This window comes from Salvelinus sp. IW2-2015, linkage group LG5 (genome assembly GCF_002910315.2).
Source record: "Salvelinus sp. IW2-2015 linkage group LG5, ASM291031v2, whole genome shotgun sequence".
Taxonomy (NCBI): Eukaryota; Metazoa; Chordata; class Actinopteri; order Salmoniformes; family Salmonidae; genus Salvelinus; species Salvelinus sp. IW2-2015.
Window position 1 is genome coordinate 9,829,788 of NC_036844.1, and position 18,306 is coordinate 9,848,093.

The 18,306-nt window shown below is 44.0% G+C and overlaps 1 protein-coding gene across 1 annotated transcript in view; it reads left to right on the forward strand.

The window, feature by feature from the left end:
* The first annotated feature begins 841 nt into the window (after positions 1-841).
* Positions 842-18,306, forward strand: part of LOC111964488 (EGF-like repeat and discoidin I-like domain-containing protein 3) — a 22,037-nt gene continuing 4,572 nt past the window's right edge. The window contains 9 exon segments of the mRNA XM_070443764.1: positions 842-854; positions 2,346-2,449; positions 5,394-5,613; positions 6,042-6,119; positions 6,229-6,261; positions 7,069-7,197; positions 14,189-14,230; positions 14,233-14,316; positions 18,029-18,102. Of these exon segments, the coding sequence (XP_070299865.1) occupies positions 842-854; positions 2,346-2,449; positions 5,394-5,613; positions 6,042-6,119; positions 6,229-6,261; positions 7,069-7,197; positions 14,189-14,230; positions 14,233-14,316; positions 18,029-18,102 (777 nt within the window).

Consider the following 18,306-nt stretch of genomic DNA (forward strand, 5'->3'; position numbering starts at 1 on the left):
CCTCCTCTGGTAGAGCTAGAGGTTATAAACCAATCTGAAGAGTTTGTCGTGTGTGAAAATCTGTCCTGTCTGGTTCTTGGTAGACACTGAGTGTACAAAATATAGCTTTTTCCATGACATAGACTGACCAGGTGAATCCAGGTGATTCCTTATTGATGTCACTTGTTCAATCCACTTCAGTCAGTGTAGATGAAGCATTGAGACAATTGAGACATGGATTGTGTATGTGTGCCATTCAGAGGGTGAATGGCCAAGACAAAATATGTACAGTAAGTGCCTTTGAACGGGGTATGGTAGTAGGTGCCAGGCGCACCGGTTTGTGTCAAGAACTGCATCACTGCTGGGCTTTTAATGCTCAACAGTTTCACACCACAAGCCAAACACTTAATCAAGTATAGAGATTCAGGATGGTTAGTTTATGATACATTACTGCAGTTTCCACAGATGAAACATGCTTAGAAAGAAGGATAGTGTGGGGTCTCCTGCTCCCAGCTGTCAGTCCATGAGTGATTGGTCAATGGATACACTTGAAAACTTCAAAGGATGAGTTTGTCTCCCTCATCTATGGTAGGAGCATGGAAACAGAAGCCTGCAATCCAAACTGAATGGTTCTATTTCACTATTGACTGTCTCAAATTGTTTGGTGCAATGAGATTCAGGATGTAAAAACAAACAAATGCTTGCTTATTTGGTTTTCATCGTAAAGTGTGTTTTAATATGATGCATAGTGTTTCTAAGAAGAGGAAGATGGACATTCCCTGATGAGAATTCTATACTGAAGAAGAGAATCTAGAAGCTGGAGCAGGAGAACTCTGAGCTGAAGAAAGGATACGTAGAGGCGATGAAAGGAGAAGGTCAGTATCACAATGACTTCACAGAGTTATGAGTCTCAGGTTACTACTAAGTCTAATAAGTCACGTCTCCTCTTGTGCCTGTCCTCCAATCTGTCTTTCTTAGGATGGGTTGAGGTACCAGCTTTGGTTCAGCCCATTCATCCTGGAATAATGTATGTCTGTCGCTCCGAGTCCTTCAGACTGGGTATCTACAGAACAATATCTCGCACTGCGTTTCCTGACATCAAAGGCGATTTCACAGTAGACTATCAAATATCAACACATATTGAATCGACCCTGTGTGACCCCTATCTGACCGTCTTTCAGGGATTTTATAACAATAAATGTCTGACTTGATCTCTTCTTGTGGGCCTCGAGACTCGGTAGTGTACGGGGGAAATATCACTGCCGATTCCAACCACTGCCGCCCAGGTAACAGAGACAGACACTCTGCAGGAGAGGTTCATAGCTCTGAGACTGGATCAGCACATCAGAGCCTGACTGGACTGATGAAGGTGAGTGGCGCTTCAGAGTATCTAAACCATCCACTCCTGTACCATGTCAATCCTGGCAGTTATATGGCTGCACGAAAAGAGAACCTCCAGACTGGATCGGCTGACTCCCTCCCTTTTAGAGAAGCAGATTCATCCTGAAGTGATTTAGCAGCAAACAGCCACACATGCAGTCATGGCTGTGACATGTGTAGCTCAGGCCTTCCTCGTCCTTAAGGATTTCTCATCTTGGAAGAGAAGTGATTCAGTTAAAAAACGCTGAAGAACGTGATCCCAATTTGTTCAGCAGAGGACGGAGCTCCGGAACTACTGGTATCTGAACATCCCAAAAACGATTTCCCTGGTCTCTACTGCGCATACTATGGAGATATTGAGAAGGTGATCAGGGGTTACAGAGAGATAGTATACCTTTGGAAGTCCCTCGCTTAACTGCTGGTGCCCAGTGGAGAGAAGGATGTTCCTCTGAAGAACCGGCACCCTAAAGCAGCCTGTGTTAGGGACTGCAGTGGAAACCTGCAGTCCAGGATAGAGACACAGCTGGAAGACTGCAGAGCAGTGACTGGATGACAAACAGGCTGAGCTGGAGTTCCTTGAAAGTCTTCCCTATGACCTCAAAACAAACGCAGACCAGATCCGCGCTCCTCTACCAGAATACTCAACTACCGTGGTTCATGGCTGAGGAGAACAAGACCAGAGTAGGAAAATGATCACAATCATTCATGTCTTTACTGGTTTTTAACGAGGCCAGACAAAACTGAAAACTCAAGTTCACTGCAGGCTCCATCCCAGATAATTCCACTCCTGGAGCCTCCATCCGTCTCTACCAGGGAGACAGGTTTGTGGACTCTGACTGTGAGCCTTTATCAAAGCCTGACCCTGTTCAGATGACAGACACAGCAGAGCAGCATCACTCTGATCTTAACACCGTCAAAGACTGGACACACTGACAGCCTCAGAGTGGAGTACAGACCTGTCAGAACTGATCTATTTCCCTGTTTAGGGAAGTGGGGATACTTGGAGACCAGAGATAATGAGGAAGACTGTGCGATATCAGGCCTGGAGAAAGACATGCAGCACCAGATCAGACATGTAGCAGTGGACAGGGTAGGAGTTGGTGAGTTCAGTGACATCACTGTAACAGAGAATGTGTCAGGGTCTTGGCCTGAGCATCCCGTAGTCCTGTCAGCAGACAGAAACTCAGACAGTCTGACCTGGTAAAGACCAGCTGAGGCTGTAGAGGGAGGTCCTATGCTCTGCTACAGACCGGAGGACAAACAGGAAGGACAGGAGGAGTGGGCCTCGCTGCTAACAGACGGGGAGGAGTTTGTTGGCTCCCAAACAACCACACACGTCCTGCAGAGCCCGAGTGTGTGCCGTCTATGGAGAGGGAGACACGAGTGAACCCAGCGAGGAAACAGTCATTCCTCATGCAGGTACAGTACAGCTATGTTGTTAATAACACCGATGGAATCATGCCCCAGTTCCACTTTGTAAGGATCTAGTTCACAGTGGTTCAAAGCCGTAAGACACATTTCCTTATTATTGTTGCAAAGAAAGTTCTTATTTTAGTGACACGGGGAGATTTGTACATCTCAATGTACTTGACGTCATTTTGAAATGATGGACTTTTACAGATAGGGCTATTTTTGACATTGATAACATTTCCCGTCATTTCTTTTCTCTTTACTCTCAACAGCTGATGTGACTCTGGACCGTCATACAGTTCACTGTCGTTTGATGTTGTCTGACGATGGGAGGATAGTGAAACAAGGAGAGGAGACGAGTGTCCCTGATAATCCACAGAGATTTAATAAGATTCAGGGGTGTCCTGGCCAAAGATGGCTTCTGCTCTGGACGACACCTCTGGCAGGTGGAGGTGAACAAACTCTGGTTGTAGGAGTGACCAGAGAGTCTGCTCAAAGGAAAGATATCGAAACGTACTCTCCAGAGAAGGTTTACTGGTGTCAAATTGTTTTTTTGGACTACTGTCTTTACGTCCCCATTACTGGCTTTTTCAGCATGCCCTCATACCTCAGAGTATTGGGTGTATGTGGAGGTTGAGGAGAGGTGGGTCTCCTTTTACAAGTCCAGGGCTCTACATCTATACTTTCACTGACTTCTCTGAGAGAGAGAACATCTACCCTCTGTTTGAAGTTAATGGAGAAGGCGTTGTGATCCAGGAGCTGAGATAAAGCCCCGGGTGGGCGCCGGGGGGGGAAAGGCAGAAATGATCTGGCAACTGGAGGGCTACTGGGTTCACATCCTCAAGACATTCCCCTACTGTTGGGCCCTTGGGCAAGGCCCTTAACCCCACAACATGCTTCCCATCCTGTGGAGATGCACTACAGTGCTCGTGCTCGTCTCAACTGAACGGAATAGAAGACACATTTCTGTTGTTCGTTGTAACATATGGACAATAAAGTGGTGTGGTAATTATTCTAAAACATAATATTAAGGTAAAATGGACCCAAATTCGGGACAGGAAGCTCAACCTGGGGATGCTTTCTACTTGAGCCAATCACCATCATCAATACATAAATGAAGTGCTATGGAAAAATTCGAACCAGCAGCAAGACAGTGGAAATCGGTGGTCTAAACCTTTGAAAATTTAATTTAATTAATTAATTTCATAAAACATCTGAATGTGAAGTCTTGGGACTGGAACTGAGTTTCACTCCAATGTCAGGCCTGTCAGACGAAACTGTTGCCCAATCCCATATCAGCGTAGGGGATGGTTCTCACTCTGCCCAGCAGATGGAGACAAAACCTTAGGAACAGTACACTACTGCAGACCTTGAACATTAGTACATACTAAGACTCATCATTGTTGAGGATACACCAGCTTGTGCAACTGCTGTAGTGCATACAAGGTCAGATCACCTATTTGGCAGGAGAGGGAAAAAGAGTATTCACATGGGGTCATTTAGTAACTCTCTACCTCCTCCCCCTCTCTCTTCTCCCTCCATCTCTCTCCCTCGTCTCCCCCTCTCTGAGTGAGGCGTTGGCACCAATGAACCCATTGATGAACAGGCACTAGCTCCTCCAGCCAAGTCAAACAGCCTCCCGGTGCTTTAATCATGTCCTAAAAAGCTAACCTCTTGGCCCACACTCTAAACCGACCCCACCTTGCCGCTACGTCCTCCCCCGCATCCCAACACTTCTACCCCCTAAACCCCACCTATCCCACCACCACCTCTACCCCCTATCCCCTGCACAGATGCTGCATTCAGAACCAAGTTCTGCTTCCCATAAGCAAAACACTCACTGGTTTCTCTGTGTCGTGTCCATACACTCAGCGTTCTGGAACAGGAAAACCGTTATCCAGAAACTCTCCATCACACACATACAATACACATACAACCCAGCTGAACTTCCTCCATTTGGTTCCCGATGGGCAAAACATCTTATCTTCTCATCGGACCATTCTGGCCTTATTGGTATGATGTCATCAAAAAAACGTATGCAGCCAGCTCTGTATTTTCACATAGGCTAGCCTACACTTTTCTAAATGTTTTTGCTATCGATATTAAATGGTTATTTGGCTGTCCCCATAGGAGAACACTTTATATAACCCTTTTTGGTCGCAGCTAGAACCCTTTTGGAGAGAACTCCACTTTTCATGAGTGCCTCATTGTGTGAATTCAAAGGATTCTACCTGGAACCAAAAAGGCTTATCTTAGCCGAATGAACTCTTTCGGGAACCCTTTTTTCTAAGAGTGTACTGAATATGACCTGTATCCTGGGAAACGAGTACTACTATTTATTTGGCCTATTTTGTTAACATTGATTATTTTAATGAGGTTATACATCCATTTTCATTAATCAGGAGATTATTGTGATGGCTAAACTACAACTTTAGGTTAGTCAATTATAGCTACTGACTGTGGCGGTCAAGCAGCCGCGGTGAGATACTGCGCACCATCACTGCGGTGAAGCGAACCAGAGAAGAGGTGGTAGCGCTCAACCTCAGAATCCCTTTGCTTTTGTCTGTCTGTCTGTCTGTTTATCTGCGCAACAAACTCGCATCTCTGGATAAACTGATTGACAGACAGCTTGTGAGGAGGAGTCGCCGACATCATCAGCATCATCATTATCATCACAGCGGCCTCTGCAGCGAAGGCGGAGGAGAGGAGACGAGAGAAAGAAGATAAGTTTTCTGCCCTTTGTTTTGGTTTTGACCGCGGGGGAAAGCAGTAACTCGGAGATGCTCCCGCTATTGTCCCTCGCGGTGCTGTGCATCGGTGCGGCTGTGCCTCGGCAGGTGAACGGTGAGTGCGTGGGGATACTGACAAATGTAAACAAACAACAGTGTCGTCATCCCTCTTAAATGAAGGGGTGAATGTTAGTGCGTAGTTTGCGGCCGCAGATGCCGTTGATACTTTGAGGGAACTCACGGAGGATATTCTCTAGAATAAATAACTGCGTGTCTCTTAATACACTCGTGTTGTTGTTGTTGTTTTTGATGTGACGTAACTTAGCCGATCAAAGCCATATCTGAACTTAGTTGTTCAGAGAATTTCAAGTGGAAATTCTGCATGAAGATGTGTGTGTGTGTGTGTGTGTGATATGTAAATACAGTATGTGATGCCTGTCCCCTTGGGGCTCTGTGGCTCTCTCATTGGGGTGTTGCTAAGAAGATCTGACAGCTACTCTCTCTCTCTCTCTCTCTCTCTCTCTCTCTCTCTCTCTCTCTCAGGGGATGAATGTGAACCTGTGTCATGTGAGGGTGATGCAGACTGTTTCACCCCCCAGTCAGAGGAGGCGCTACTTCTATGTAAGTACAGGAGGACTTTGGGATCAATAATTAAAGTAATCAACTGTGTCCAGCGCATGATTAGGGAAAACACTCTCACCACAACAAATCCATCTCCTTCTTTCTACAGCCACGCCAGACTGGGAGGAGCCGATTACAGCAGGTAAGAAGCATGCCTATCCCAAATAGCCTCTAGCCCCTTATCCCCTCACAGATCTGAAATGATTGGATAGGTGTAATCAATTCACCCGTTTATTATTGATGACCTGTTTGATCCTATTACATCTACATGAAGTGCACAGACATCTCTAATCTGTGTGTATGTGTGTGTGTGTGTGTGTGTGTGTGTGTGTGTGTGTGTATGTGTGTGTGTGTGTGTGTGTGTGTGTGTGTGTGTGTGTGTGTGTGTGTGTGTGTGTGTGTGTTGTTTTAGATAATCCCTCATTAGTCCACACTAGCTGCTGTAGTAACACCATAATGAGGGCAAGTCTTTATTTTGTGATGTGTCTGTCTGTCATAGCTAATCACACACACAAACAAGCAAACACACAAACACACACACGCACACACACATCAGGTTAGCGTAGCCTGCTAACCTGATGGTGAGCCTCCCATAAGGCTAGCAGGGTAATATTAGCAGTTCTAATATAACTACTCTGACCTATATCCCTGTGCTGATCTTGGGACAGACAGTGAATATAAATAAATATGTTGTATTGTCATATACACCAGATATGTGCAGTGAAATGTGTTGTTTTACATGGTCAGCCATAGTAGTAGTTTGCGCTCCTGGAGCAAATTAGGGTTAAGTGCCTTGCTCAAGGGCACATCGGCAGTAAAAAAAAATGTACCTTGTCGTCTTGTGTGTTCGAACCAGCAACCTTTCGGTTACTGGCCTAACACTCTATGTTGTCTTTTACTTGTGCTTAGTGTAGAAAACCAATTGATCCCAATAGGTTTTTGTGTCCAGGTCCGTGCCAGCCCAACCCATGCCACCATGGGGGTGTGTGTGAGGCCACTAATGCCCAACGAGGTGATGCCTTCCTGGGGTACCACTGTCACTGCTCCCCTGGCTACTCTGGAGCCCACTGCCAACACAGTAAGACACATACACGCACGCACGCACGCACGCACGCACGCACACACACACACACACACACACACACACTAACCCGGGGGGACAGCTTGTCTAACGACTGAGAGGGTCTCAGGCTGGAGGGAGTGGCTTAATCCGTCCATTCTTAATTAGGTCACTCAGTGGGGGTTACGCTGATGAAGTTATACAAACATCCTCACGCTTTCATAGGTATGATGAGTTATGACGGCTTACACGCGGCGAACACGCACGCACACACCCACACACCCACACACACACACAACAATATAGTACCACCCACATGAAAAAATACTGCAGTTTACTATGGAATTCTACAGTACTTACTATAGAATTCTGTAGTAAACTGTTGTGTACTGTAGAATACTATACTACACACTGTAATAACCCTCAATCATATGTAGTTCTTATTATATAATTTTGTAGTATACTGAAGAATACTACTGTAAATACTACAGTATTATCCACTTTAGTAAATACTATTGTAATGTCCACAAAAACACTACAGTCCGGTAAAACACTACACTTTTTTAACTGTATTTAATTTGCATATGCCTTGCCCATTCCCCTCCCCCATATCCCAATTTGTGCTACCCATAAGTGAGAAACCTACATGTGAAGTATAAACCATATTGTGTTCCATACAGGCTATAGAAATGAGCAGAAACTATGAACTCTCTGGTCAGACCCTGGTCCTTCTTACCTACTGTACAGGTTATGGAAAATGTGCTCTTTTAGTAATTATCCAGTAGGTTTTCTCAAGGAGAAAATGCCAAAGATTATAAAACAAAAACACTAAAGTAAATATTTTAGTTATGTCTGAAAAAAAACAGAGTAAATACTACAGTATACTACAGTCTGCAAAAACACTACATTAAACACTAAAGTATACTACAATCTGCAAAAACACTACATTTATTACTATAGGTGACCGATCGTTTCAATTTGGTCTTGTGTAGCAAAATTTGAAATTGTGTTTTTTACATTGGATAAAAGTAGAGACACAGAGCTAGAAAATGGTATATCATACACTACAGCTGAGGAACAATGGGAAAGTAATTCTGCTTTGAAAGTTCATAACCCCACTTCAGAGAAAATGGCCATTGAATGTTTTGGTACCTACTGGAGAGTTCTTCTTTGTCTACACCCATTCAGCATCATTCACACCCTCTTAGGCCTTAGCCCCACCCATATCTTTTAAGGATTCATATGTGAGGCCATGTGCTAAACAGAGTGAGTACGGTAGTGTACTAAACAACCAAAGATTGCAAGACTAAAGGCTGGTTTATTCTATGTCTATTGACATGTCTGTAGACAGTTGTCGCAGTGACATCATGAACATTCTATTGTCGTCCGACATCAAACTTGTCATTGTTGTTATGAAACAGTATAAACACAAAAACTACAGGCTTCCTGACATCAGCAGCCTGGTGGTCCAAAATAGCATAACTGGTGTATTTTAACACCAATAAACCCATCCGTTTAAAAATAAATTCAGTATATGTCAATTTAGCAAACCAGGCAACTAAAATAAACTTTCTAAACAATGTTTTTGGTTCGTTTCTGGCTTGTTTGCTAGCTAGCTAAAGTTAAGGCACTCTATACTACAGTTTTCTTTTGCTACAGTATTTATACTATAGTTAACTGTTAATACTACAGTATACTAATGTGAATACTACAGTAAAGTCTGCAAAACACTACAGTGAATACTATACTAAAGTATACTATAGCTTTTTTATGTGGGCAATACCAACAATGATATCTACTCTGTATGTGTGCACATTGAGGTCACATACTCTTGTAGCTCTCCAGGGGGTCTTGTGTATATAAATACTAGCTGTTGTTCTTGGTGACAGACGCAAACAGACAGTGGAAAATTAGATCAACTTATAAGATTAGTCCCAAGCGCCAAGTTCGGATCATATAATTGTTCATGTGATAAATGTTCCACATTTCGAGGAATTTGCCTCTCAGAATTGATTAAATCACACAAGCCTTCAGTACTAAATTAAAGTGAGTCATACCCATAGAGATCGTATGAAATTACTAGAATGGTTATGTCATGAACCCTCAAAGTTCCAGAATGGGGTGAAAATGGCAGCCATATTGGTCAGGGAGAAATCCAAACCATTCTAATTGGAATGAAAGGCAGTAGAGGCATAATCCTGATTTTACTTATGCAGGAAAATAAAAGTAAGGCTTGTGATATATCAGAAATTGTGTAATATAATTATTGTCAACCTAAAATATTGTCATATCATTATAAATACAGTTTATTTAAGTTTTATACAAATTGTCTGTATAAATACCCTCTAAAATATATTTAAACAGACCGTAAATGTCTCAATTTTTGTTTTCTTGGAAAGCTGTGAGTGCAATTATATGATACAATATCAGTACTTGTTGCTTTTACAGCTTGTCTAAATCCGATCATCAACTGATTTCAGACAATGTATGGCTGTGGATTAATTGCATTGTTTGAATGGAATGTTGGCATATTGGCAGTTAATTTGAAACATTTATGGAAACATTCCTCTAAAATTGCCTGGCAAGCTAGCAAACAAACATACAGTGCAGACAAATTCTTCAAATATATATTTTTTTACACATAATCTTATCACATCACTGTTGACCAACTTCTTGACCAAAATGGAAGACCTGCAGAGCTTCCAACTATCACGCATTGGCCATGAGACACATGCATTAGACCTTCTTCTCATGCTCAATCCACACCTCTTAGTGGATTCGGAAAGTATTCAGACCCCTTGACTTTTTCCACATTTTGTTACGTTACAGCCTTATTCTAAAATTGATGAAATAAAAACCTTTCTTCATCAATCTACACACAATACCCCATAATGACAAAGCGAAAACCCGTTTTTAGGATTTTTTTGCAAATTTATTGAACGTAAAAAACAAAAAGACCTTTAATTCAAGGGGTCTGAATACTTTCCGAATGCACTGTATATCCCACTCAGTGAAAAGTACTCTATTTATTTAGGTAATTAGTCCAGTGCTTTAACGTTTAAATTGAATTCATCGCATCTGCGCTTGCAATTTAACATCACTAACAGAACCTCTACCAATGTCCTGTTTTACCACAGCACTGTGAACCGCGCCACATTGAAGCATATGATTGGTTTATTTATGTAAGGGATCGAGGGAATTGGACGCGCGTTTTAAAGAAACGTCCCTCAAGATTAGGAGAGTGGAGCTGAGTAGAGAGAGAGAACGTTCTCCACTGAGTTTATCAAACTGTAAAAAGAGCAGAAGAACGGAAGTTCTGTTTTATATACAACGTTGTAAAAAACGTTTTTTTTTAAAAATGCTGTTACTCCCGTCCCTATTGCAGAATGCAACCTTTTGACACCATGTACTGAAGTCAATAATCCATACTTGCCTTAGTCTTCTCGTTTGGTGATTGGCGTTTAGGCTGCGGCAATGAAAAGGCAGCATACAGACCTGAAGTATGTTTTAGCAGGGGAGTTTGGTAGGGTAACCTGATTTGTAACTCTGAAAATAATAGACTGTGAACCCAAAAGTGTACGTTTGATTGTAGAGGGGGACAATAAATATACAACTAATAATAATACAACAACAAGAAGAAGAACGGTGCTTGTCGGCAAGAACACGACTGTTATTCCCCAAACTTATTGTATTATTCTTCTTCCCAATTTTGCCAGTGTAATCACATATTTGAAATCCGATATGCCTACTTGTGTTTTAAAAAATGGATAATATGAGGCTATGTTTTTTTGCCGTCATTCATGGACGGTTTTGAATAAGTCATACAAATAAGAATTGGATATTGAATGCTCCAGGCCTCAAATATAATTGTTGACATTTTAGTATTGTGCACGTGCTAGGCTAAGATAATAGGGGGATTCACAACTTATAAACGAATCATATTCTGCCTGTGTAGAGTCAGATGATTGCAAGGGTCTTCAACTAGTAGGCATAAACCACCTGAATATTGAGACATTCATTCGATTTTTCCTGAAGGTTTTGAGAAATGAATTGTTATAATTAGAACATTTTCAAACACCCAGCACTTGGGAAACATAGATCAGGGGAGGCCAACCCTCCTGGAGCACAAGCACAATTCTCTTCCAGCACTATTTTTAAGAGTTCACCCAAATTACAAAATGTTTGTGTCCTTACCATGAAAACAATCTATGGACAAGGAGACTGCAATCGATGATTTGGTTACCCAGTGCCATCAACCTAAACTGGGGCATGCTTAACACCTCGGCCATCCTACAATCTAAGATAGATGCCCTCAATCTCACACATATTATCAATGAACCTACAGTACCAGGTACAACCCCAAATCTGTAAAAACGGGCACCCTCATAGGTATCATCCTGACCAACCTGCCCTCTAAATACACCTCTGCTGTCTTCCACCAGGATCTCAGCGATCACTGCCTCATTACCTGCGTCCGTAATGGGTCTGCGGTCAAATGACCACCCCTCATCACTGTCAAACGCTCCCTAAAACACTTCAGCGAGCAGGCCTTTCTAATCGACCTGGCCCGGGTATCCTGGAAGGATATTGACCTCATTCCGGCAGTAGAGGATGCCTGGTTATTCTATAAGTGCTTTCCTCACCATCTTAAATAAGCATGCCCCATTCAAAAAATGTAGAACCAGGAACAGATATAGCCCTTGGTTCACTCCAGATCTGACTGCCCTTGACCAGCACAAAAACATCCTGTGGCGTACTACATTAGCATCGAATAGCCCTCGCGATATGCAACTTTTCAGGGAAGTTAGGAACCAATATACACAGGCAGCTAGGAAAGCAAAGGCTAGCTTTTTCAAAGAGAAATTTGCATCCTGTAGCACAAACTCCCAAAAGTTCTGGGACACTGTAAAGTCCATGGAGAATAAGAGCACCTCCTCCCAGCTGCCCACTACACTGAGGCTAGGCAACACTGTCACCACCTATAAATCCACGATAATTGAGAATTGAAATAAGCATTTTTCTATGGCTGGCCATGCTTTCCACCTGGCTACCCCTACCCCGGTCAACAGCCTTGCACCTCCCACAGCAACTTGCCCAAGCCTCCCCATTTCTCCTTCACCCAAATCCAGATAGCTGATGTTCTGAAAGAGTTGCAAAATCTGGACCCCTACAAATTAGCTGGGCTAGACAATCTGTACCCTCTCTTTCTAAAATTATCCACCGCAATTGTTGCAACCCCTATTACTAGCCTGTTCAACCTCTCTTTCGTATCGTCTGAGATCCCCAAAGATTGGAAAGCTGCCGTGGTCATCCCCCGCTTCAAAGGGGGAGACACTCTAGACCCAAACTGTTACAGACCTATATTTATCCTACCCTGCCTTTCTAAGGTCTTCGGAAGCCAAGTTAACAAACAGATCACCGACCATTTCGAATCCCACCGTACCTTCTCCGCTATGCTATCTGGTTTCCAAGCTGGTCATGGGTGCACCTCAGCCACGCTTAAGGTCCTAAACGATATCATAACCGCCATTGATAAAAGACAACACTGTGCAGCCGTATTCATCGACCTGGCCAAGGCTTTTGAATCTGTCAATCGCCACATTCTTATCGGCAGACTCAACAGCCTTGGTTTCTCAAACGACTGCTTCGCCTGGTTCACCAACTACTTCTCAGACAGAGTTCAGTGTGTCAAATCGGAGGGCCTGTTGTCCGAAACTTGGCAGTCTCTATGGGGGTGCCACAGGGTTCAATTCTCGGGCCAACTCTTTTCTCTGTATACATCAATGATGTTGCTCTTGCTGCTTGTGATTCTCTGATCCAGCTCTACGCAGGCGACACCATTCTGTATACTTCTGGCCCTTCTTTGGACACTGTGTTAACTAACCTCCAGACAAGCTTCAATGCCATACAACTCTCCTTCCGTGGCCCTCCAACTGCTCTTAAATGCAAGGAAAACTAAATGCATGCTCTTCAACCGATCGCTGCCCACACCTCCCCGCACTTAAAATATGTGGACAATGTGTCAGAGCAGCTCACAGATCATTGCACCTGTACATAGCTCCTCTGTAAATAGCCCATCCAACTACCTCATCCCCATATTGTTATTTTTTTCCCTTTGCACCCAAGTATCTCTACTTGCACATTCATCTTCTGCACATCTATCACTCAAGTGTTTTATTATTAAATTGTAATTACTTCGCCACTATGGCCTATTTACTTTCTTACCTCCCTAATCTTACCTCATTTGCACTGTATATACATTTTTTCTATTTTATTATTGACTGTACGTTTGTTTATTCCATGTGTAACTCTGTGTTGTTGTTTGTGTCGCACTGCTTTGCTTTATCTTGGCCAGGTCGCAGTTGTAAATGAGAACTTGTTCTCAACTGGCCTACCTGGTTAAATAAAGGTGAAAAAAAAAAAAACATTAATATTACTATTTCCTGTGCAGAGTCTTGTGTAGTGGTTGACACTCCCCACATGTGTTGCATCCAACTTTCACCTGAGAACAGGGATCAATCCCTGCTTCCAACCTTACCCACTGTTTCTCCATTTGCCTGTCTCCCCATTCTCATTTTTAATACTGTCTGAATAAAGTGTCAAACCACCTGAAAAATATTAGCGTACTTTAATTTCTCCACCCAAAATCTCAGGTAACAAAGTCATTTTGAGTGTTTCATTTAATGTTCGACGCATCCGGAATACACCTGGCCTGTGTAAGATTTATTTGTTCCACCTTGGTTATAGGCCTAACTAAAGCCATGTCAAAATAACATAGAAATAAGGAAATTAGATTTAAAACAGTAACGTTTTCCGACCCCCCATTAGGGGTTGTGGCAGGGCGCATGAAAATTATCATAGCAAATCTCACTCCAAGCTGTCTTCAAAAGTCGGCAGTCCTGTTCCTGAAAGAAAACATTCCCATTTTTACATGAAATATCTGTATGCAACCTGATAGTCCATAAAATGTATGAAACAGTTTTTCCCTGGTCTTGTGTTTGTGTTCCAGATGTGAATGAGTGTGAGAGTGGGCCGTGCTAGGAACGAGGTGTGTGACAGACCGGGAGGCCAACTACACGTGTGTGTGTCCTGGAGAATACACAGGCAGAACTGCCAGCACAGTGAGTGTGGACTTGTGTAACTGTTTACTTGCGAGTTCATCAGAGGACAAATTTTTTACAGAAGGTCTTGATGTCCAAACCTTACATTGAACACACAATTGAATTAGGTAGGTATTGGTGTCATATGCTCTTCTTTGTTTTCCCTTTTAGTGCGCTTCTGCTGTGTGTGTGTGTGTGTGTGTGTGTGTGTTGTGTGTGGTGTTGTGTGTGTGCGTGTGCGTGTGCGTGTGTGTGTGTGTGTGTGTGTGTTACCTATTTATTTAAGCTATTTAAGTCCTCTGTGCTGTCCTGGTGTAGCATCATTAAAAATCAAATCAAATTTTGTTTGTCACATACACGTGTTAGGGCAGATGTTATTGCGGGTGTAGCGAAATGCTTGTGTTTCTAGTTCCAACAGTGCAGTAATATCTAACAATACACACAATCTAAAGGAATGGAATTAAGAATATATAAATATTTTGATGAGCAATTTCAGAGCGGCATAGACTAAGATACAGTAGGATAGGATGGAATACAGTATATACATATGAGATGAGTAATGAAAAATATGTAAACATTATTAAAGTGGCTAGTGTTCCATTATTAAAGTGGCCAGTGATTTCAAGTCTATGTATATATAGGGCAGCAGCCTCGAATGTGCTAGTGATGGCCATTTAACAGTCTGATGGCCTTGAGATAAAAGCTGTTTTTCAGTCTCTCGGTCCCGGCTTTGATGCACCTGTACTGACCTTGCCTTCTGGATGATAGCGGGGTGAACAGGCAGTGGCTCGGTTGGCCTTCCTGTGACATCTGGTGCTGTAGGTGTCCTAGAGGGCGGGTAGCTTGCCCCCGGTGATGTGTTGGGCAGACCGCACCCCCCTCTGGAGAGCCCTGCCATTGCGGGCGGTGCAGTTGCCATACCAGGTGGTTATACAGCCCGACAGGATGCTCTCAATATTGCATCTTTAAAAGTTGGTGAGGGGTTTAGATGCCAAGCCAAATTTCTTCAGCCTCCTGAGGTTGAAGAGGCACTGTTGCGCCTTCTTCCCCGCACTGTCTGTGTGGGGGGACCATTTCAGTTTGTCAGTGATGTATATGCTGAGGAACTTGAAGCTTTCCATCTTCTCCCTTGCTGTCCCATTGATATGGATAGGGGGGTGCTCCCTCTGCTGTTTCCTGAAGTCCACGATTAGCTCCTTAGTTTTGTTGACGTTGGGTGAGAGGTTATTTTCCTGGCACCACACTCCCAGGGCCCTCACCTCTTCCCTGTAGGCTGTCTCGTCATTGTTGGTAATCAGGCCTACTACTGTTGTGTTGTCTGCAAACTTGATGATTGAGTTGGAGGTGTGCGTGGCCACGCAGTCATGGCTGAACAGGGAGTACAAGAGGGGGCTGATCACGCATCCTTGTGGGGCCCCAGTGTTGAGGATCAGTGAAGTGGAGGTGTTGTTTCCTACCTTCACGACCTGGGGGCGGCCCATCAGGAAGTCCAGGACCCAGTTGCACAGGGCGGGGTTCAGACCCAGGGTCTCGAGCTTATTGATGAGCTTGGAGGGTACTATGGTGTTGAATGCTGAGCTATAGTCAATGGACAGCATTCTTACATAGGTATTCCTCTTGTCCAGATGGGATAGGGCAGTGTGCAGTGCGATGGCGATTGCATCTTCTGTGGATCTATTGGGGTGATAAGCAAATTGAAGTGGGTCTAGGGTGTCAGGTAAGGTAGAGTTGATATGATCCTTGACAAGTCTCTCAAAACACTTCATGATGAATGAAGTGAGTGCTACGGGGCCATAGTCATTAAGTTCAGTTACCTTTGCTTTCTTGGGTACAGGAACAATGGTGGACATCTTGATGTATGTGGGGACAACAGACTGGAATAGGGAGAGATTGAATATGTCTGTAAACACTCCAGCCAACTGGTCTGCGAATGCTCTGAGGACGCGGCTGGGCCGGCAGCCTTGTGAGGGATAACACGCTTAAATGTCTTACTCACGTCGGCCAGGTAGAAGGAGAGCCCACAGTTCTTGGTAGCGGGCTGCATCAGTGGCACTATGTTATCCTCAAAGCGGGCGAAGAAGGTGTTTAGCTTGTCCGGACGCAAGATGCCGGTGTCCACGACGTGGCTGGTTTTACCTTTGTAGTCCATGATTGTCTGTAGACCCTGCCACATACGTCTCGTGTCTGAGCCGTTGAATTGCGACTCCACTTTGTCTCTATACTGAGGTTTTGACTCTTTGATTGCCTTACGGAGGGAATAACTACACTGTTTGTATTCAGCCATATTCCCTTGCCACCTTGCCATAGTTAAATGCGACAGTTGGCATTTTCAGTTTTGCGTGAATGCTGCCATCTATCCACGGTTTCCCGTCAGGGTAGGTTTTAATAGTCACAGTGGGTACAATATCTCCTATACACTTCCTATATACACAGTATCAGTGTATTTGTCTATGTTGTTCTCGGATGCTACCTGGAACATATCCCAGTCCGTGTGATCAAAACAATCTTGAAGCATGGATTCCAATTGGTCAGACCAGCGTTGAATAGTCCTGAGCACGGGTAGTTCCTGTTTGAGTTTTTTCCTATAGGAAGGGAGGAGCAAAAAGGAGTCGTGATCAAATTTGCCAAAGGGAGGGCTGGGGAGGGCCTTGTAGGCATCCTGGAAGTTGGAGTAGCAGTGGTCGGGTGTTTTAGCAGCGCGAGTACTATAGTCAATGTGTTGATAGAACTTTGGTAACTTTTTCCTCAAATTTGCTTTGTTAAAATCCCCAGCTACAATAAATGCGGCCTCAGGATATGTGGTTTCCAGTTTGCATAAAGTCCGGTGCAGTTCTTTGAGGGCCGTCGTAGTATCGGCCTGAGGGGGATATACACGGCTGTGACTATAACCGAAGATAATTCTCTTGGGAGGTAATACGGTCGGCATTTGATTGTGAGGCATTCTAGGTCAAGTGAACAAAAGGACTTGAGTTCCTGTATGTTATCACAATCACACCATGAGTAGTTAATCATTAGCGATGTTGTTGCGTCGTGGTACCAGAGTCTCTCTGTTCTCAATCAGAGCCAGCCTGAGGAGTCTGTTTTGGGGGTGGAGAATGCCAGATATGGACCCCCTCGTCCCCCATCCTACACAGGGACCACGGACACACACTCACAGACCTACGCCCTTCTCCCCTACCTCACACACTCCTCCAGAACCAGTTCTTTCCACACATACTCACACAGGAGCTGTGAGGAAAGAGAGGAGAGTTGCGAGGATGAGGAGGTTTTTGTATGGCATTTTGAAGCTGAAGTCTCAGCCAGTGAGAGGGAGGATGATGGACTGATAAGTGGAAGTAATGAGGCAGAAAGAAGAGAAGAAGAAAAGGATGAACTGGCTAGCAGAATAAAAAGTTTAAAAAATGGACTGACACAGACGCAATGACTCAGTTTTACCAGGAGAGAGGTTGAGAGACTGCATGTCAGAGACTGAAATCAATGATGAAACTGACCTGGAACATGAGATTCATCTGGGCCAACATGGGACAATCCAGAGCAGAGCTGAGGCTGTCCCTCAGAGGAGAAACAAGGAACACTGTGTCTTCGGTACCTGCTGATGTTTGAGGAAGGAAGGAAGGAAGGAAGGAAGGAAGGAAGGAAGGAAGGAAGGAAGGAAGGAAGGAAGGAAGGAAGGAAGGAAGGAAGGAAGGAAGGAAGGGCGGAGAGAGGATAAACTCTAGTTGTTTCTGAGCCCCTTATGTCTGTGTCAGGTGAAACTGGGCGAGCAGATGCGGTGTGCACGGGCTGGATTACCCAGGGTGGCTCAGGGGCGGGCAGCTCAAGAGTATGGTGACATCTATAGAGATCGCCCAAGCCGACGACGCTAGATACCTGGAGCATGGTGAAAAACCAGAGGAAGACCACCAGGACATGGTGATGTTGGTGTGTGGTGTGTGTGTGTGTGTGTGTGGTGTGTGGTGGTGTCTGTGTTGTGGTTGTGTGTGTGTGTGTGTGTGTCGTGGTTCTTGTTGTTGGGTGTTGGTTCGTG